Here is a 21,833-nt window from a genome sequence, read left to right on the forward strand (position 1 = left end):
AGTGAAAGCAGCAGAGATTTGTAGATCTGATTCCTCCAGATTCTGGAGGAACCACAGTGGTGATGCACACAATCCCTCTTCAGAGTCACAAGTGGTGAATGGCTCTTGAGGGTCCCCTTAGCCATTGCAAGAGAACTGGGTTTTCTTGAGTTTTGTTTGCAAGAAAACAGGATGGGGCTCATCAAAAATGTAATAAAACAAAAAAACAACAAACCTTAAGGAATATGAATGGGATATTGGCATGCCCTGTCTCTCTGCAGGAGCCTGGCTTCAAATCCAAGTTGCTATTCAGGATAGAAATTATCTTAGTGAAATCTGCTCCCAGGCAAGTGTCTGCCTGCAGTGGAATGGGGCAGCCAGGAGTTGGGCCGGGCAGGACACGTGAGGCTCTGTGCTGGAGTTGGTCTGCCCTGAAACTCTACCAAGGGTTTGCCTTGGCTGGGGCATGGCTGAGAGCTGACCTCCCAGGTGGGATGACACTGGCTTGTCTGCTGTGTTTTGGGAGTGGGAGGAAGAGGGCTCTGAGATGCTCTTTCCCATGCCTGGGGGGTGCAGAGAGCTTTGCTCCATCTCCAGCTCTGGTGGTGATTCTCACCAGGCTGCACAGGGCTTGGTAATTTATTTTTTTTTTCCTTCAAGTTTCAGTGGTGAGATTTCTCAGAATATTTGGCTCCAAAATACACAGATTTTGCAATAATTACTCTGCTCCGACTAAAATGTTTTTCTGGATAAACTCTTTTAAGCTCTGAGGATACATTAACCCTTTGCTTGTGCCTTGCTGGCAGAATGCAGAGTTTTGTTTGTCCACTTCCCTCATTGGGCATGAACCAGTGTCCTTAGGAGAGGTGAGAAGGGATCTCACTGAAACGTGAGGTTTAGGCACAAATTAATAAACACATCATTCAACCCTAGACATTTAGTGAGCCGAAAATTTTTCCTGGATGTCTTCCCTGTTTGTCTCTGTGGGTCTCTCCCTTCCCGTTGGACCTGAGGGCCTCACAGTCACTACTGGATGACTCAGAACACATCTGTGAAAGGAGGAACCACCCCAGTTTAGAACTGGGGACTAACAGGGGCTGTAGATGGGATGACTTGCCCAGTTTCACACAGGAAATGTGTCACTGGGGTGGGAATTGAACCCGAGTCACTCAAGGTTAGCACTGGATTGCCTTCTCCCCTCAGCAGATGTTGTGTGAAATTGATTTGGTTTTAGAACTGTACAAGAGTGGTGGTAGATCCCTGAGTTTCACAGAATCACAGAATGTCAGGGGCTGGAAGTGGCACTTCCTATATTCTGGCTTCAACCCATTATTCCTTGTCCTATTCCTGGGCACCACTGGAAAGAGATTGGCCTCATCCTTTTGACACCCATCCCTCAGATATTTATGGAAATTCATCAGATGCCCTCTCAGGCTTCTTTTCTCAAGGCTGAACAGCCCCAGGGCTCTCAGGCTTTCTTCCCAGCAGAGATGCTCAAGTCCCTTCCTCATCCTTGTAGCTCTCCCTTGACCTCTCTCCAGCAGACCCCTGTCAAAACTGAAAGAGTAGTTTGTAGCTTTAAACCAAAAAGCTGCTGCTTCATATTAAAAAAAAAAAATCCTTTTAAAAGAAAATTCTATATTTTTGTAACGATCAGCTGCTACTGAGAAAGAATAAAGCTAACCCTGTGTGTGATGAGCTGGGGCACTGGGGTCAGCTCAGAGGAGGTGCTGGAGATTATGGGGAGGTGATGGAGAGAAGTGGCCTGAGCAATATTCACACCCATGTGGATACATTAATTTTATCACCGAGCCAGAGGAGCCCAAAGGAGGGATCTTCTGTCAATCCCGATGTTGCTCTGAGCAATGGAGGATTTCCTTTTTCTTCCTAGTGCTGCTGACACCTGACAAAAGGTAAGGTGGCAGCAAGCTGGGGCTGAAGGCAGGTTGAAGAAGGTCAAAATTCCAACAGTCTTTGGGCAGTGTGAGCCATAAAGTCAGAGCTTGTCCTGTCACAGCCAGTTGTGGAAAGAGTTAGTGTCCCTGAACAAGCTCCTTGAAGCTTTCATAAATTCATTATTCAGCCTGAAGGGCATAAAAATGCTCATGACACCAGGGTTTCTGTGCAGTCAGTGTTCTGGAGGTGCTTCAGAAAGCAATGTGCTTCCCCCCTTTGCTCCTTCAGTGGTTTGGAAACTCTGGGACCATGTGGGAAAGGGAGAGGTGTTTATTCCTGAGGGTGTTAATCCATGTGCTGAGCTCTGGTGGGGGTTCAGACCCCTCTACTGCAGAGGGACACAGGATCTGGTGATGGGGACATCAACTTGGATTGAACCATCTGTTCTCCTATAGCATTGCAATGCTTGTGTCTGTGAAGGAAATGTCTTTTTCTTTGCATATAAATTATATCCCAAGCATGCACCATATTCTGTGTCATTTTGAAAGTAGAGCTTCATTTGGAATGTTGTGCTCCTTTATCTAAACCTGACCCATGTATAAACCTCTGCATCCACGCTAGCAGTTTTGTGGAATGTAAGTATGGAGGAACTGAATGGTTTATTTAAAGCTTCAGGTCATGGAATGCAAAACTCAGGACTAAATATGAACTTAAGAGGCAGGGCTGCAGGACCTGTGTGCTGGTCTGAATACTCAATACTTGCCCTGAAATTCACAGCAAGGTGTGGAGCTTTAGTATTCTTTGCTCTACATCTGCCCAAGGTGGACACCAACCCAGCCATGGTTTCCCTTGCATCCTGGCCCAGGAGGAGGGATACCCTGTGGCCACTTGTTTTCTCCCAAGGTGCACATCACCCTCAGGGTAAACATGCTGTAGGAGGTGAGTGCAGTCACCAAGAGCTTCTCCAGCTGTTGGGACTGAGTTTGTGTACTGTTTTGGTTACCAAGCAATCCTCTCCATCAGGGCAGCTGCTGCAAGGCCCCTGTGCTGGCAGCACAGGCAGTGTTTCAGTGTGCACACACTGCCATCCCAACGGGCTCTTTCTTTTACAGACGGAATTAAATCGTGGGGCAAACAAAAGAGAGAGACCGTCAAAACCCCAGCCTGCCAACTCCACTGTAAGTAAGCTCATTTTTTGTTCCCTGGGGACTCCTCCTGGCTGTGTGTACTGCCCTTTGCAGTGGACTCAACCTGGGAACAGGGCTTGTTTTCTGTCTGCCTGCTTTGCTTTGCTTTTTCTTCAGTACACTTGAGAACCTTTTGCCTGGGGAGTCTTCCCAGTGCCACGGTTGCATTTTCCATTACTGAGGCTCTTACAAGAGGTAATGAGAGGATATCTACTGCTGCTGCATTGTAAACCCCTCTCATCTGTAAATTACTTTGAATGTCTAAGGTAGCACCTGCCCTTTTGTTCAAAGTCCCAGCTGGGATCATGGCAGAGGCCATGACCTCCAGTTAGCAGAATGCCCCCATCACCACCACCACCACCCTGGGCTTTGCCCATCACCCTCTCTGTTTTTTTGTGAAGTGTGGACGCAGGGTTCTTCGTAAAAACTAAGGAACAGCTTAAACTGCTGAAAAAAGGGATCTGCTTTCCCACAGATGTGTCTCTCCCGATTGATTCACCTGTAGATTAAAAAGAGGTAAATGCTGACAGGTTGAAGAGAGTGTCCCATTCACATTCAGTGTAAGGAGAGTTCCCCTTTAGAGAGTTCCCCTTCAGCATCCCACCTGTATAAAATTCATGCTTGCTATAGGAGCTGGCTTGGCACCATTGTTTAGTAGCCACAGGCAGGAAATGGAAGAGGCAGCATTTCAGTAGGAGGGCACGTGTGCTTTCTCTTCACCTGCTATTGTTGTCAATGAAATCCAAGATTAGTGCCAGCTTAAGAGTGGATTTTATGCAGAAAAGCTTTTCTTTGTGTGTGCCAGGGAGGATCTGTGCTGTGTTAGGCAGTGCTTTGTAAGTAGTCAGCTTTGCTGTGTAGCCTGTTTGGAAGGGAAACACAATGATAAAAATTGTAAAGCCATAAATGTTTGCAGGAGATTAGAAGGAATTGAAGTTTGAAACCATTGTAATACATTTGTTTCAAATCACTCTGTGTTTCAAGTTTCTGTGTTTGGTTACTGCACCACAGCCAGGCTGCGTGTGCCTTCAACTGAGTGTGAGTCCCTGCGGTTTGACTTCCTACAATGTATGTTTAGATTATTATTAGAAGTAATGTGTCCTGAATGGCAGGCATTCAGTCAGTTCTTCTGAATTGCTTTTGTGCAAAATATTTACTGTTCTCCTCTACAGAAGTAACAGCATTTAATTACTTAAATCCAAATGCTAAAGTAATTTTTCCCTATTTGTTTTCTTTTGGATGTAATTACAGAAATGTGGGAAATACTTTTCCAAGGCTTTTGAATTCAAAAGTGGAACAGAAGGAAGACACAGGGGGACGTACACCGTTCAGTGTTATTTTCCTTGCGCAGGAAAAAAAGATCATTATGAGATGAGCGCTAAAGTCTCAAGTTTTCAAAGGTTTGCATAACAAACAAGAGACACATTGTGGGTTGCATCTTGACTTTGAAGGCTTGCCACTGTCAACTGAAATAAAATGGCAAGGTTTAAAGCCTTAACCAAGTTCACAAGGAAAATATTTGGACTAAAAGTTTTGGAAAGTTTTCTCTCTTTGAAGTAGTTTGTCATGTGTTACCAATGTGAACTTTATTGACCTTGAAACATTTTTTTTTTTTTTTAATCAAATAGCAACTAGTGACACTTTAGTAAAATCTTAAATCAACAACCATCTCCTGGCGGCTCCAGCTTTGTAGCAAATGCAGGCAAAACAGGGAATCTACAGAGGAGACCTTTATTATTTGTAAATGAAGCCTGCCAAAACCTTCCCGAAATAGCATTCAAAGACCCTTTTAAGGTCATGGATCCTGAACAAAGCCAGAAGAGCACAAAAAAGGCTGAGGAAAGTCCAAGAAAGAGGCTTCCCAAAGGAGAGGCTTTCCAAGCCAATATTTCACCCACAGCTACGTACCAGGGCAGCTCTGCTTCTTCACAAGGAACCCCTCTCCGAGACCCCTTACCACAGCAGCACTTTTCTGGTTCTTTGGCAATTCCAAGAGAGGAGTCTCAGGAGAAGACTGGACATCAGAAGCAACCTAAACCTTCCTCTTTTGAACATCCTCCCCACGTTTCCCAGCTTCAGCAGCACGCACTGTCACCAGCATTTATGTCTCCTGGGAAACCAGAGCACGTCCTTGAAAGTCCCACATGGCAGCTAGTTGATCCAGTAAGACCAGGTCCCTCTGGGTCCTTTTCATCACCCGGGCTTCACTCTCACCATGGCCAGCTCTTACCTTCCCATTCACAAATCATTCCTGGAGAGGACATGCCGGCCGTTCAAAAGGTCTACATCCCTCGCCCTTCACAGGTTTCCTTAAAGCAAGCTGAGGAAGTGCACAAGAAGGAAAAGAAACCTCAGAAGCCAGGGAAATACATTTGCCAGTACTGCAGCAGGCCTTGTGCAAAGCCAAGTGTGCTCCAAAAACACATCAGGTCACACACGGGTGAGAGGCCCTACCCTTGCATTCCATGTGGCTTTTCTTTTAAGACTAAGAGCAATTTGTATAAACATAGGAAGTCTCATGCTCACCGAATAAAAGCTGGGCTGGCCTCAGGGATTGGAACAGAGATGTATCCATCGAGCTTGGAAATGGAAAGGATTGGTGGGGAGGACTTTGAAGAGCCAACTGAAGGAGAAAGCACAGATTCAGAGGAGGAGACCGGCGCAATGGGCCATCCGGTGGAGCTCTCCCCCAGGCAGAAGCACACCCTGTTGTCCAGCAGTTTGCTGAGTGGAGGCAACCAAGGCTCTAGCCATGACCGGTGTTCATTGTCTCATTCCAGTATGTCCCAGTCTCTGGAGGACAGCACCCAGTTTGCAGAGCCATCATCAGACCATGCTCTGAGCCATAAATCTGAAGATACCCACACCATAAAGCAGAAGCTCGCGCTCCGCTTGAGCGAACGGAAGAAGATCATAGATGAACAAGCTTTCCTCAGCCCTGGGAGCAAAGGCAGCACCGAGTCAGGCTACTTCTCCAGATCAGAAAGTGCAGAGCAGCAGATCAGCCCTCCAAATACAAACGCAAAATCTTACGCAGAAATTATTTTTGGGAAATGTGGTAGAATTGGTCAAAGGACTGCGGCGTTAGCTGCAAACACAACCCAGGGGCTTCCGCACCTGTCTACCGAAGAAAAACCCAGTATGGTACCATTATCTGTGCCTAGAACACAGGTTATTGAACACATCACTAAGCTAATTACAATTAATGAAGCTGTTGTAGATACCAGTGAAATAGATAGTGTTAAGCCTAGAAGAAGCTCTTTATCTAGACGTAGCAGCATTGAATCTCCAAAGTCTGGTGTATATAGAGAACCGTTTCAGTTCGATATCAAATCTGGTTCCAGTAGCCAGTTGGATGCCTCAAAAGTGTTGACATCCCACGGTGAAAAAATGAAGCCCGAACAATCATTGTTGTCACTTCAGCAATCCCACAGTGCCACAGAGACAGTGCCTCTCCTAAGAAGCCACTCAATGCCTTCTGCTGCATGCACTATAAGCTCTCCACATACCTTTAGAGGTAGCTATTCGTTTGATGATCACATCATGGAGCCTGAAGTCTTAAGCCGCAGTCAAGCATTTTCTTCCCATCCTCGAATGCTCAAACGACAACCAGCTATCGAGCTACCTTTGGGAGTAGAATATGTCTCGGAGGAGGTTAGCTCTGCCAACAAAGAAACTGTTTCCAAACCTCCCGAGGAGCCTGAAACCAAGGAAAGCGATCTTACCAAAAAGTCACGAAAGGGTCCGAAAGTGAAAGGGTTCATGTACGAGTGCAACGTGTGTGGCGCTCGGTATAAGAAGAGGGACAATTATGAAGCCCACAAGAAATATTACTGTTCAGAACTGCAGCTCTCCAAGCCTCGTTCTTCCACTTCTCATACCTCTTCAGAGACTGAGAAAAGCGTTGCAGATCCCGACACATGGCCCCAGATGATGCATTACAAGCTGGGGAGCAGTTTGGAGCTTACCCCTCTCCGAAAAAGACGAAAGGAGAAGAGTCTTGGTGACGATGAGGAGCCTCCAGCTTTTGAGTTGTCTGACACTCCCTCCTCCAGCACTGGGCCAGGGACTCAGTTTGCAAACCCAGCATCATCTGATGTTGCTTTGAACCTAACCCGTGAATCCATTAAGTCATCAGCAGACCCGGGTAAATCTGCACCTTCTGATGTCAGTGCCAGCTTTCATTCCAGGAATACCAAGCCGGCTGCGAGTACAGAGGGCAAAGAAAGAAGAACAACCTCAAAGGAGATCTCTGTCATCCAGCACACAAGCTCCTTTGAGAAGTCTGACTCCATCGAGCAGGTGAGCAGCTTGGAAGCAGAAGACAAGCCCTTGTCACAGTACCCATCTCAGCCGACTCCCCAGCACAGCCGGCCCCCTCACTCCCTGCAGCCCAAGCTGGTGCGCCAGCCCAACATCCAGGTCCCAGAGATTCTAGTCACAGAAGAGCCTGACAGACCTGAGACAGAGCCAGAGCCTCCTCCAAAAGAGCCAGAGAAAACAGATGAATTTCAGTGGCCACAGAGGAGCCAGACACTCTCTCAGCTCCCTGCAGAGAAACTGCCACCAAAAAAGAAGAGGCTGCGGCTGGCAGAGATGGCTCAGTCCTCTGGGGAGTCCAGTTTTGAATCAGTCTCCCTCACTCGAAGCCCGAGTCAGGAAAGCAGCATATCCCACAGCTCCAGCCACTCTGTCTCCTTTGATCGTGAAGATCACAGCAAGTCAGAGTCAACCAGCCAGCCCTCAGAAACCCACCCAAAGCCTCCTGGTGTTGGATCACATATGTTGATGGTGCCGAGCCATCATCATCATCATTCCAGAGAAATGCGGAGATCTGCTTCAGAGCAGACACCCAACGTGTCCCATCCTTCCCAGATGTCAGAGACCCGCAGTAAATCATTTGACTATGGGAGCTTGTCGTCCACTCCTGCCTCCAGCCCTGGCCCCTCGGCCTCCTCAGCTCCCCAAGAGAGGAGGAAATGCTTTCTGGTTCGGCAAGCTTCCCTCACGAGACACCCAGAGCATGAGCCGGACTCGGCCCCAACAGTTCGGCCAGAGGCAGAAGATACAGCTCCTTCTTCAAGTAAATCTCCTTCGACAAGTTTGCCCCATCAACCAACATCTTCATCCCCTTTACCTTCTCATGGTACTTACCCAAGTGAAAAGAGTCAGCCGAAAGACAGCCCTCCGCCAGCATACACCCAGCCCTACACAGAAGCTCTGCAGGTGTTTCACCATCCCATCCCACAGCTGACACTGCATGAGAAGCAGTTCATGTCCCCACAGGTTTCAATCTTTCCCTACCAGCATCTCTTGCCTCAGCCAGGGCAGTCAGCAGAGCTCTTTGCTGCACACACCATGTCTGAGATCCTCTCTGCTCAGTTCACCATGCCTCAGATTCCTCCTTCCATATTTCAGGCCCCACCGCTGCCTCTTCCACAAACGCTAATCCACCCAGCTCCTCTTCATCTCGCTCCTCCCCTGATGTCTCACCCTGCCGAGGTGCCCTTCAGGCATCCTTCGTTCCTGCCTGTGCATTACCCTGGCTCCTCGCCGATCCCTTCAGCCTTTTTTCTTCCTCTTCAGTCTCAGTTTGCTCTCCAGCTGCCAGGTGAAGCTGGTGGACATTTACCACAGATCAAATCCAGTTTATTTTCAGCAGCGGGCACCTCCAACCTTTCCCCGTGCACAGAATACAGCTCAGACAGTAGGTTGCATCCTCTGACCCGCACAACAAGTCCCTCGGTGTCCATATCTACATCTCAGCTCCTCGTTCCTACGCGGTCAGACCCAGTGGTGTCCCTCGTGGTCCCTGTCCGCATACAGACGAACATGCCGTCCTACGGGACCGCCATGTACACCACGCTCTCCCAGATCCTGGTCACTCAATCCCAGTGCAGTTCCTCTTCCATCATTCTCCCCAAATTTGATGACCACCAACCCAAGGGTACCCTGGTCTGCAGTGCTGATGTTCCTGGACTGGGCTTTGATCTGGCTCAGGTGATCACAGAGGATCAGAGAAGCATTTTTCAGAGCCCGTATCTGAGGGTGCCCTTACCCCTCCCAGAACGCAAGGGCTACATGCCACTCACCTCCCCATCAGACAGCGTCCTTGGGCTGGAAGGAGGCCCATCAACAGCTGGGGGAAGCAAGAGGATGCTCTCCCCAGCTGGCAGTTTGGAGCTGACGATGGAAACACAACAGCAGAAGAGAGTGAAAGAGGAGGAAGTGTCGGAAGCAGACGAGAAGCTGGAAGTGGTGAAGCCACCCAGTGCAGTAGAAGAAGGGAAAAAGCAGGATAAATCTCACTTTCTTGCAGAAAGCCAAGGAAGGGTTGAGGTTGAAACACCACCTAGTTTGTCCTCAGAGCAGTCGGAGCCAAAGGAAACCCCAAGTACTTTGCAGCAAGCTGTGTCCCATTCAGGTTCTCCAAGTTTTGAGGCACCGGATGAGTGCAAGCAGCCAACTGGCAAGCAGTTCCTCACCAAGGCACCTTTGCAACCTGTGAAGAAAGAAGACTCCAAAGAACCGGTGGAGCAGTCTCCACCAAACCCTCCAAGCCCTGCGCCTCTCTCTGAGGCCGCTCGTAGTGCAATGAAGTCTCGAGAAGGTACAGAAACAAAGAAGGTACTTCAGTTCCCCAGTCTCCACACAACCACTAATGTCAGTTGGTGCTATTTAAACTACATAAAGCCAAATCATATCCAGCAAGCTGACCGAAGGTCTTCAGTCTACGCCAGCTGGTGTATCAGCTTGTACAACCCCAACCTGCCAGGGATATCCACTAAAGCAGCCCTCTCCCTCCTGAGGTCCAAGCAGAAGGTGAGCAAGGAAACCTACACCATGGCTACTGCTCCACGTCCAGAGGCAGGCAGGCTTGTCCCGTCCAGCTCCAGGAAGCCAAAAATGACCGAGGTAATGCAATCCTATATATTTCTCCTCATCCATTTGGATACATGGGAAGAGGGGGACGAGGGCTGGGGAATTGCTGTTCTTAGTTTCATAGGAGTTATTCATCCCTGTCTCAGCTGGGTAAGCAGTTGTTCTCAGTGAAACTTGTAGAGTGAAGAAGCTAAAACCCACTGTAATAAAATCAAATGAAAAGAAAGGCAAACCTGCTCCAAGGCAATGTGCCATATTTCTGTTCTCCAGTTTCTACTTGCCTTGTAATCAAAAGAGCAATGTAGGAATCACCACCGCATCATGAACTGCCACTGCTCAAGCACAAAGGATTAGACTTGATTTGCATTTGTCTTGATATTTCAAATAGCTTTACAATTTTTTTTCTTTTTTCCTTCTTTTTTTTTTTTTTTCTTTTTTTATTTTAAATATATAAATAAATGCTGTTATAATTCCCTACATTTTGCATGTTATAAATGAAAAAGGATTACCTTGGGGAAATGGGATTCTGTCTGGTTGTGCATCTACTGATCTCGCATTAATGAACATGGACAGGCATGCTTAAAAATATTAAAAATATTAAAGGGAGATTTGCAAGTATATTGAGGCCTCCAAAGAGGCATAAAGGCATGCAGTGACATTTATAAAAGTGCCTCAGTCAGTTAGACATGGAGTTTTGGTAAAACACCCGTGTTGTTTGGCCCATTTAATTCATGTCCTTTGCTGTCTACCTGCTTGCCCAGGCAGCTAAGGATATTTGATGCTTGGGCTTTAGAGCTGAGGGGAGCAAGGTAAGCAGCTTCGCAGGGGGCAGAGGTCACCAAAGGCATTGTCACAGAAGTCTTTACCACACTTGTGGGAGCTGCCCACTGTTATTTTGAGGCCAGATTTTTCCTCTCTTGGCTAATGCTGAACCATATGGATCCATTTAATCCGTATCATGGTCATGTAGGTTAGTAAACAGAATTGCTCTGAACATTTTGCAATTTGATATTCATCTTCAGTCAATTTGTATTGATGGATTGTTCATTTTCTTTCTGTATCATGAAATGGACTCTGAATATTAAATTTATCATAATCACTGCTGCAGCTGCTGCTTACAAATATGTCTTAAAATACACAGTAGTGTCGCTTTTGGTTCAATAAATCTTTATTCATCATTTCCATCATTCTTCTTCAGAAATACAAACAACAGAAGTGATGGAGACATAGGGGCAGATAATTATTACCTGTGCAGTGCAATAACCACAGTAACGCTTGATATTCATGCACTTGATTTTTGTGCACTCTTTTTTGAACGGTTTTTATCTGAATGGGGTCATACCATCCTTGATTCATTCTCGAGTAGAAGTGCCTGTGCCTCTCTGAGCTTTGCTCTTTGTCATGGTGCTACAATGCACACTAAAGGTGTGTTTTGGAAATAAGAGACACCCTGATTCCTGGAGTTAAAAGTTCCAGACAGGAATGGTTCAGCCCTTAGTCATCAAAATACATATTTCACTGCATGCATTTGATGAAGAGACTCAAAACTCTTTTAGACCAAACCCTATAAGCTGAGCGGTGGTGAAAGTCAAAGTTTTCATGGTACAATTTGCAAAAGTAAGAGTTTATCCTACCAAATTCACCTAGAAAAGGGTGTAGCCTAAATCTGAAATGAATAGCTGCTGCTGCTTATAGGAGTGCAGTTTGCAGAAGTTACGTTAATTTCAGTGGACATAAATTGGCTTCATGCCAAGCAGAGAAATAAATTTTTGATTAGCTGATCAGTGGGAGTGAAATCCTCAGCTTAGTTTTTAAGATACATATGGCAGGCAGAGATTAGGAAGTTGGGTGGCTGGTAAATGGGGAGCATGTGATTAGCAGGAGCTGCCTGGCAGTGGTGTCAATCAAAGGTTGAAAGTTCAGCCTGCAGTTAACTCTGCTCTAGCTCTTTCCCTTTATATTTTCTTCTAAATATTTTCTTCTTTATGTAACTAGTTGTCAGTCAACACAACAGAAAATGTAAAACAGCTCTAATATTTTGTACAATTATGCATGCAGCAAGCTCCCAGAAAGCAGTAGTACTGTATATACTGTCTAGGTACTTGGCTTGGTTTATAAATTCCCAGTGGGATTTACTGAGCAGATCAATTCTGAAGTGACTGTAGGCTCCAGCATGCATGTAGGGATGGCTAATGACACTGTATCGGGCTTGCACACTTTGTAAATTAAACAAGATTGTACAAGGGGATGGTAGTGACTGTATGATTGTGGCTCTCCCTGGTGCCTTTCATCTGTCTATGTTTTGTGCTTTCGAAAGTTGCAATAAATAAACCTCATGCTACATCTAGAAAGTCAATTGTTTTGTATTCCTCAGCAAATAAGGAGCTGAACCGGGAAAGTTGTCACTGGAATTGTCACAAGCATGTAGCTCCCGTCAGGAGGTGAAGTTGTAACGCCCAAGGTTTCATTTTTGAAGGTGTGTTCAGTGTGTCTCCTGCCACTGATTTCCTCTGACCACAGATGTCTCCATGCCCAGAGACACCAGCTAAAGACCATTTTTACTGCTAAACTATTAAGATGGTTCCTGGCATGTTCTGTCTGCCCAAGCAATTCCCTGGCACATTTAGGAAGATAGGACAGGACAGGGACCATTCCCAAGAGGCATCTAGGGAAGGGTATGTGGGTCTGATGGTGTGAACGTGGGCTGACCCAAGGCAGAGAGCAGTCCCTGGTGAATTTAATGCTCTGAGCTTCTGAAATTACTGGACAGATTTGAAATACTTAACCTGAATTTCATAAAGCTACTTTTTAGTGAGTCCATCCCTGCTCCTGCTGCAAATCTGGTGGTCACACCAGCAACATGCTGGGATGGGTTTTGACTGTTTCAGTGTGAGGTACTCACTCGGTTTCCTGAATAACCGTGAGAGACAAAGAGGCAGCTCTGGGGTGATCCATTCCTCCTGAAGATAAGTGTCTGAGGTAGGGCAGGTGACTCACTCTTGAGAGCTCCACTCTTCCCAGCAACTGTAGAGCCAAGAGTGATCAGCTCTGCTCTAGACTTCTGCCAGTTCATTGGCTATGGTCAGTCCAAAATCCCTTTAATTACCCCGGTCTCTTAAACACTGTAGCCTTTTCCCATAAATTACATCTAAAGTGAGGATCTGAGTAATGTAGTTGAACTTCAAAGATACTCTTGTGTTTGTGTGAAAAGCAATCCAGCGTCCTCTTCCAGAGCTTTGGACACCCTTGTTATTCGTACTGTTAGGTTGTAGGAGGTCCACATCCCATGGTTTCATTCCAGGTGTGGGCAGCTCCCCCTGCATGGGATGGAGCTGAAGAGGCAATTCTAATGTTGAGGTCCATGTGCTATAACAAAGGACATTAAGCATGCTGGATGAGATGTCAGTGCATGACTTCAACCTGGCTCTAGGCAAGGGGTGACAAGTTTAACAGTGAAAAAACAAGTTTCACCATGAGAACATCTGGGGAGGTTGAGGATTATTTTCTCCCATTGGTTTTGTGGCTTTCTCTGTACTGTGCCCTTGGCAACAGGGTTGCAGTGACAGGAAATCACCCGAGAGCTTTGACTGTCAAGTGATTTATATCAAGTTGAGATGGCTAAAGTCCAAATTTGTGTGCATGTGTGTGTATGAGGGGGAAGCCCAAAGGTTGAGGTTAAGTATGAGTTCTACTGTTGCTGAACTTTGCAGATGCATGTATTAGAGAGAAGATTATCCGAGGACAGAGGAGTGGAGTTGGGAGCAGACCCATGGCTACACCACCCTCCCAAAGTCACCCAGCCAAGACACTTCTTTCTGTGCCTCAGTTTTCCAGTTGGCAAGAGCTGGATAATACTGAGCCTCTGCATGCAGGGGGGATTTAAAAACTGTGGGGATTTTAAAAAGTGGTTGCTGTGCATGCATCATAACCAGCAGGGCTCAAAATCCAGGAGCAGAGACCCTATTTGTTAGGAGGCTGTGCTGATTACTGCACTGGAGCAACGTGTGCAGTAGGAGGCTGGGTCCTTCTGAGGCAGCCTGCAGTGTTTGGTCTGTGTCTTTTTTAGAGTGATTTTGTATGTAATCAATGATTGTTTTACTCTTTTGGGGAGATAGGTTCATTTGCCTTCGCTCCTTTCTAATGAAGGTCGAAAAGACATAACTAGAGCTGAGAAGGAGGAGGATAAAAGAGGAAAATCAGAAGAAGAGGCTCTTGTAACCAAAAGAGGGGAGCCAGTCCGGATCAAGATCTTCGAAGGAGGGTAAGTGTCTCATTTTATTTCTCAATTTGTGTCATATTGTGTAGGAGCTGCTGATAACAATCATGGCAAGTCAGTGAAGGTACCACGTGGAGGTGAGGAGAAGGCCACATAAAGCTGGATTTCATTTTGCTTTGTAGACCCACTGTAAAAGCCTGACCCTGGATATCAGTAGATACTCCAGACTGCCTTAATATTCTTTTTCTGAGTTTTCTTCAAGTTAGCCAGCATTTTTATCTCTTTTCTGAGAGCCAAGATGGCTGAAGAGCACAAATCCCTCATGTAGCTGTCTCTAATGTGCTAGGGCTGTACTCTGTGTTATCTAAACCTTGCCAGAACCTTCTCCTGAAAATAATGTTCTTAGTGGTGGTTACCATCATAATGAGGAGATGGGGAGATCTTGTCTGGATTTGGGTGGAGGAGAAAAGCAGCATTGTATTTATGAGATTTGAATCCCACCCAAGGAAAGTAGCTCCAACCAGAATGGATGCAAGATCTAAATTCGATGTGTATCTTAACTCTTGGCTCCAGGTAATTCAAAGTACTCTTCAGTAATTCAGCGCTGGTCTAAAATTACTGTTTATCTTGTCAAACATGAAAAAAAAATTTAAAAAAATCAGTTAATAAGTAGCATGTCTGTGGGGTATAGTTAAAGTTCATACTTGGAGATCATCCTTCTTGCCAGTTGCAGAGGAGGCCAAAGAGATGTAAGAAATCCCCATCAGGATTCACCACTTCTGCTCTTGTCATTGGGTGTCTTGTGTTTATGTGTTAGAAAAAGGCTGCAATTAGTCAGTGGTTGTGGCTCCCTGCTCTTACCAGTTGAAGTTTGCTATTCTTTAAGAATATTTAATTAGCAGGTGATCAAACTTAGCTAACCAAGAGTAGAATAATGCTTTGGGAAAGGAAACCTGCTTGTTAGTTCAGGACAGCTCACCTCTCCCCCAGACACAGGGTCTGTGTGCTCAGCTCAGCTTAGACCCATGCAAAGAGCTCACCCAGGGAAGGAGGAACCATTCCCCATCACATTCTTGTCAGGCACAACCTGTAATGGGCCTGACATGGAGACTTTGAACAAAGGGGAATGGAGGGATGGGATGAGGGGGAAGGGTTTCAGTCTGGCAGAGGGGAGATTGAGATGAGATCTTGGGAAGAAATTGTTTGGGGTGAGGGTGCTGAGCCCCAGGTTGCCCCCAGAAGCTGTGGCTGCCCCATCCCTGGCAGTGTTGAAGGTTGGATGGGGCTGGGAGCACCCTGGGCTGTGGGAGGTGTCCCTGACCATGGCAGGGGTGGCACTTGGGGGGCTTTAAGGTCCCTTCCAACCCAAACCAGTCTGGGACTCTGTGATTTAGGCAGGGAGCCAGGGAATGGCAAGAAAGCAACAGACAGAGGAATTTAATGGGTTTGGTTGTTGCCATCACCCTCCTGGAGCAGAGAGGGCCCATGGGACCATCTGAGCACTGGGGTTTGTTGCCCACGAGAAGCCTCTGTTCCTCTTGGCTGGGTTCTTCTGGAGCTGCAGCCGTTTCATTTTTACTCTTGGACTCCTTCCTAGCTGTGATTAAGGAGGCTCAGAGTTACCATGAATGAAATGCCCTTCACAGAGCAGCTCTGGGGAGGTTTTTTGGGGTGAGATGCAGGGATGCTCAGTGCTGGCTGCTCCCTGGCTGCCCCCAGAGACACATCCCCACATCCCTGTGCTCCCCAGGGGGCTGGCAGTGTCCCCAGCCCAGCCTAACGGAGGCAGAGGGACATTTTTATCAATGACAGACACAAAATAAAGCAAGTTCCCCAGCATGTTGTGTATCAGCCAGCATCAGGGGCTGTGTCAGTCATCCTGAACCTATGTTGTGTTTTTTTTTAAAGTCCCTGTAGCCCTGGCTTACAGCATCCCTCCTGGATGGGAGGCAGAATAGAGGAGTTGTTTAATGCCAAGCACAGGCACTAATGTAGCACACCAGGGCCCAGAAATAAATTTTGTATTTAAATTGCAGGGCACAGACACTGCTGAGGTCAGGCAGGACTGGCTGTTCCCCCGCAGCTCTCAGTGCCTACCTGCTGGGTCTGTGCCTGCTTCCCACGAGGTTTCTGATGTCAAATCCTTCAGCCTCAGCAGTCTGTGTCTGCAAGGATATTTTTCTTGCAGTGAAGGAACAAGCCTGCAGGTTAATCCATGGGGTGCCTGGTGCTCTGTGTAAGATACTAAATGGATCAGACTCCTTTCCTGGCCATCTCTGGAAAATGCTTTACAAAAAGGGCATCCTTTCTCAAGACATTATTTCACCACCTTTCTTTTTCCCTCCCCTATAAAAATTCCCTCCTTTTCTCCTTCTTTACTGGTTCACACGGTCTGCTGCTAGCTAGACCCATCCTTCCAGTGGGACACAGCTGGTCTCAAACCTTTTGGAGACATCCCATGCTTTGTTGTCTCAACAAAGGAGATGGATTATAAAGAGATTCAAGTGTTGTTACAAAAAGGTGAACTTGCTGCAGCTCTTTAAGCTCCTTCTTCTCTTCAGCTTTTACTTCTTTAGAGCTTTTGCCTTTTTCACTGCCATCCCAACACTTGTTTTTTTCTCTGTCCAGTCCTGTGGCTTCCCCAGTCCCAGAGCTGCCTTGCTTACAGCTCTGTCAGATCCCAGCCTGCCAGCTGGAATCACATCCCTGGGCTCTCAGGGAAGATCAGAAAAGCAGCTTTCATACTTTCATCATCCCCACTGCCCACTTATAAGGAGTGGACTGATGAACCCAGCAGAGCCATGGGGGTCACTTGGCTTCCCTCCCAAATCTCTCTCATTTGAAGGTATCTCCTCCCCACCTATGGAAGAAGATGCTTTTTTTCCTTGTGTTTACCCACTGGGAAGTGTTTTGGAAACAGCAGCTTGCAGGTTCCTGGAGCCTGTGAGACACTGATGCCTTTAGGTCTTTAGGATTCAGGTTCAGCAATGCCATGCATGGGGTATGCTCCAGCTGGGTTTCTTCCCTCATCACCCTTTCCATGAGAGAGGTCAGGCAGCCACTCTTGTGACACTCAGGATGTGGGAGGGTGGCCTCTGGGCCTGTCAGGAGGACCTGGGTGGGTGGAGGTCTCCAGGTCATTGAGTTTCCCACCCATTTCAGCATCTCCCTCCCTTGGCCTCCTGTGAACCTTTGTATTGTGTCTCAGGTTCCATGGGGACTGCAGAGGGGGATGTGTCCAGTTCTGCCTTGGCTTTTCCACAGTTCTCTGTAGATGGGCTGCATAGTTTTCTTATGGGCTCCTGTTTAAATAGCCAATTCCTCTTTGAGATAAAGCCTTAAGATCATTCCCTGTGTAATTTCAACTTTTACTTGCAGTTCAGAAATTTCCCAAGACTGGAGGGAGCTCCATTGCAACCAGGATTCACCCCCCAGCCACCAACACACCCGTTGCACTTGATGGCCAGGGGGGTGGGAATCTTTTAACGTCCCCCACAGCCCAGGGGCTGCCTGTTTGTGTTAGGGTGGGTGTAGGAGAACCACGCCATGAAGCAGCCAGGTCAAAGTTTGTACTCCTGAAGGAGCTAATGAAAATACCCATTGGACTTGTCCTGAGGGATGTTGTGGTGGGTTTGAGCAGTGAAAGTGATCTTTGAAGGTCAAGCTGTCCAGCAGTGCCTCAGGAGAAGTGCCACGATTCCTCAGTGGCTCTGTGTCACCTTCATCAATCCACTCTGGTACTTTGGAGGCACCAGGCACCATTCTGAAATCTTACATCATGAAACTGTAGATTGATATCGATCTGATTTGAGAGTGAGGTCTGTGATGGTATCATGGTCTTGTGAGGGAAATGTTGCCTGTTCAGTGTGCATTAGCATTGCCACGATGAAACCTGATAGTAGTGGGGTAGTTCCAGTCAATACATGTTCTTCTATTTCATAATCAAACTCTCTCTGCTTTTACAGGCCCCATGAGCTGGCTTATTGCACTGGTTGATTGTGTCTAATAGAGAGAGGAATACCAAGATATAAAAAATTAAAGACCATGAACATTAACTTAAAGCAGTGTCACGTAAATGAATACTATGTCAAAAGGAATGTTGTCTATGGAAAACTGTTCCATTTTTTTTCCCTCTTTGCAGAACAAAGCTTCTGCCTGCAACCTTATGTTTGCAGAACTGAGTAGCCTTGCATTCGTACCTTCAAAAAACAAAAAAACCTCCTCTTTACCCCACCCCCTGTGTACAAATCCACACATGAGGGGGAAGAACCCACAGTAATACCTGGGTCATGACCCACCTTAAATCACTGCTGCCTTGAGCCTGGGTGAAGTCCTCTCTGTCCAATACAGTAGAAATAACTGGGAGATTGTCACAGGTTTGACTTTGCTTTCCCTAGGGAGTGGTGGGGCTGGAGGAGCAGAGGCTGCTGTGGCCACTGGCCTGGCTCCATGCTCTGGGGATGCTCATGAGATCTTAGAAGATGGAGCTGAATGTCTGCCCCTGTCTGGTGAGAGGCTCTCCCCTGGGCTGAAGGAAAATGGAGAAACCTTGGGAGTGTTTTTTCAGACTCAAACATGACTGTTAACTAGTGGCTTCATAAGGTGAAAAAAAATAAAACCGAAACCAAACAACTTTTGAGGGACCCATTAGCTGGATGCAAACCTCCTTTCCCCCAGTTCTCTTCCCAGTTCTTGCTATTGTGGACTCACTGGGATCTGTGGTCAGCTTCTCCAGGGTGATCTCACTCTGTTTCTATGACTGACCACAGAAACTGCAGCTCCCACCCCCTGCTGACACACACCTCATGGAAAATCCCTGGCACAGCACTGCAAGAGTTTTATTACCCCAGAGAAAGCCTCTCTTTAACCAAGCAAAGTTTCTCAGTGTGTAACTCCAGACCCCTGCCTCGGACCTGGTTCGTCCAGGGGATTTCCTTTGCTGCTTAGATGAGTTCTAAGAATTCACTGGGTTTATTTTGAAAGGAGTCATTTGTCCCAAAGATACCAACTGGAGCACACACATTAACAGGAGAGGAGGAATCTGAGCAAGCTCGTGTCTGCAGCACATCCAGCTGATGCTCCTCCAGTTACCTGCAGACCTGCTTGGGTCCTAGAGAAGAGCTCCCTCCTCATCCCCAGGGCTCTTCCCAGCAGGGCTGGTGTCACAGAGCACTATTTTACTCCTTACTCTCTTCCTGTTTGCTAGATTCCCAGCAAAGAATTCCCATCATCTGCATTTTTAGGTGAAAGGAGTTTTCCTGAGACTGGCTGCCTTGTGTGGAAGTCAGGAGTTGGTGTTAAAACTTTCCTGTTAGGGCTGCTGGGGCCAGGCTGACCACTCGCCCTTCCTTGCAGCACCTCGTGGGGTTTGGTTGCTGGATTTTCTTGAGAGGTGCTGAATGGGCATTGCTGTGCTCCATGTGGTCCTGCATTTGTCAAGCTGCTCTCTGAAACATGATTTACAGGTCCCCAACATCAGCTTGTGCACAGGTGTTCATGCTGCCTTGGTAAAGGAGTTTTTTATTCATTAAAAAAAAAAAAAAAAAAAAAAAAAAAGGAAAAATTGTGTTGCCTCTCAGGAGCAACCATTAACCAGTTTGTGCTGGGGATGCTGGGAACAGGGAAGGGCAGAGCATCCCCCAGTTGTGTAAATGCCTGATGTTTGTGTGGAGCACTGGCAGCTCTCTGGGCATCCCCACCTCAATGTTCCTCTGAGAGCCTGGATTCCTGGGGTGCCACCCTCAGGGTTGGGGTCCAGCCCTAAGGGTGAGGATGCTCATGTTCAACAGGATTCATCCTCATGGGGTGGGGCAGCACCCAGGCACCTGCAGCCTGCAGGGCAAGGATCAGCCTCAGTCCTCATGCATGTTAAAAGAACAGAAGGTCTCCTTTTAGCACCATATATTTATACTCTTTTTTTAAACAAAGCACATTTTCTGCTTAAAAAGCTAACAATCCAAAGGAGACAAGGCACGGGGTGGCAACTGAAGGCAGGATGGATTTGTGAATTTTACTGATGCTGACAAGATGAAAGGAGAAATTGTTTGGAGAGACAGGTTTGCAGGCAGGAAGAAAAGCTGCTTGAGAGAGAGATTCAGGAGGAGCAGCAGAGAAAAGCAACAACTGGAGGAAAAAATATTTTCAAATTGAAAGGAATATATGCTTTTTGCTTTGAAAATCATTGCATTCTTACTTGGAAATCTCTTTAAAAGCTAATATGAAGAAAAGGTTCAACAAATGCTTTTCCTTCACACAATATCTCTGCATGTAAATCTGGATTATTCTTTTTTCTTCTCAAGTAAGCAAAAAAATCCATCCCTGATAATTCAGGGAGTAGCTAGAAAACAATCTTTTTTTTTCAGTGCTCTGTTCAGGAAATCTTTTCTTTCATCAGCAGCAGTGAGGTGGGCAGCAGGACATGGGCCATGGAAAAGGAGGAAAGGGAGAAGGCTGCAGGTGGAGTCAGTGCAGAGGTCACTTGCTTCTCTAGGACTTTGGACACCCCAACCTACCTGCTAGCTTCTAGCTGCTGCTGAGATGTGTTAGATAAGAGCTGGGGTGTCTGGCAGAGTTGGCAGATTTCACTTTGGAGGGAAGTGGGGGACGATCTGAACCAGTGCCAGTTCCTGGACCTGCCACGCAGCAGCTGGGGTGCCTGCCAAGAGCTCTTGTATAAGTAACCTTGTATAATGTAGAAGTAACCTCGGGTTATTAACTTTAAACAGGTTATTAATTTCTGTCAAGAGCAGCTTCTGGTTGTATAACCAGTACTGGAGCTTCATACAAGGTGCCAAATGCTGTATCTCTGGGACAGAACTCAGAGCTTGAAGCACTCTATATTTTCCTCAGTTTTATGAGGTACATGAAACCTGTGAGTTGATATCCCCCCCCAAAAAAAAATTCTCAAGTCTCTGTACAGCACAAATCAGCATCATTCTCATTCAGTGGACTCTTTGCTGCCTCCTTTGGTGTCCCCTGGTGATGCAGATACAAGAAAAAAAAAAAAAGAAACCTGCATATTTTCTGGTCTATTAATCATGGACCCACTCTCAGTTTCTATCCTGGCCCTTTTCCACAGTGTCTCAAGCCAGGTCAGATGAAGCCTTGTGCAGCCTGGGCTGGCAGGAGGTGTTGGATCTTCATAACCTTTAAGGTCCCTGCCGACCCCAAGCATTCTGTGATTCTGTGGGGGCAGTGATGAGTGCCTCCACCTTGGCTCCAAAAGGCAGAATATCCTCAACTGCCCACAGCTCAGAGCTTTCCTTTGCTCCTGGCTGTGTTTGTGCTGAGCAGTTCCTGAACACACTGTTCCCCAGCCTCCAAACACAGCCCAGAGACAGCGAGTGGTGGTGGCTGGAGCAAAGCTGGGTGACTTGGGGATGGAGGGCTCGTGACTAACCATGACTCCTTGGTTTCCTGGTTACTGACAGGGGCCACACAAACCCATCTACTGCTGTGCTTTTATACCTTCAAAATGTTTTAATGTTCCTCAGAGGGAACTGGTAAAGTTTCTTTTCCTGAGCACCTCCTCGCTTCACTTGACAAACTGCATTCATTTTTCGGCTTATTCCTATTTTCCCAGAAAATGTGACAAACACAGAAGGATTTAGTCTAGGTTGTTGCCTGGATTTGTTTATTATTGTTCCTCAATGATTTTTGCTTGTTGCAGCCAG

At 46.8% G+C, this 21,833-nt stretch overlaps 1 protein-coding gene across 7 annotated transcripts in view; it reads left to right on the forward strand.

Moving 5' to 3' along the window:
* The window catches only part of HIVEP3 (HIVEP zinc finger 3), a 221,950-nt gene that overhangs the window by 159,730 nt on the left and 40,387 nt on the right, over positions 1 to 21,833 (forward strand). For 6 of the 7 annotated variants that reach the window (XR_011730444.1, XM_071767459.1, XM_071767460.1 and 3 more), the window contains 3 exons: positions 2,988 to 3,053; positions 4,314 to 9,977; positions 14,060 to 14,205. Coding sequence is in view for 6 of the 7 variants with exons in the window: in XM_071767459.1 (XP_071623560.1) it covers positions 4,860 to 9,977; positions 14,060 to 14,205 (5,264 nt within the window). In the remaining variant the exon portion in view is untranslated. The remainder of the gene's footprint in view (positions 1 to 2,987; positions 3,054 to 4,313; positions 9,978 to 14,059; positions 14,206 to 21,833) is intronic. The other variant, XM_071767461.1, reaches the window with a different exon arrangement.

This window comes from Heliangelus exortis, chromosome 24 (assembly GCF_036169615.1).
Source record: "Heliangelus exortis chromosome 24, bHelExo1.hap1, whole genome shotgun sequence".
In the NCBI taxonomy this organism is placed as follows: Eukaryota; Metazoa; Chordata; class Aves; order Apodiformes; family Trochilidae; genus Heliangelus; species Heliangelus exortis.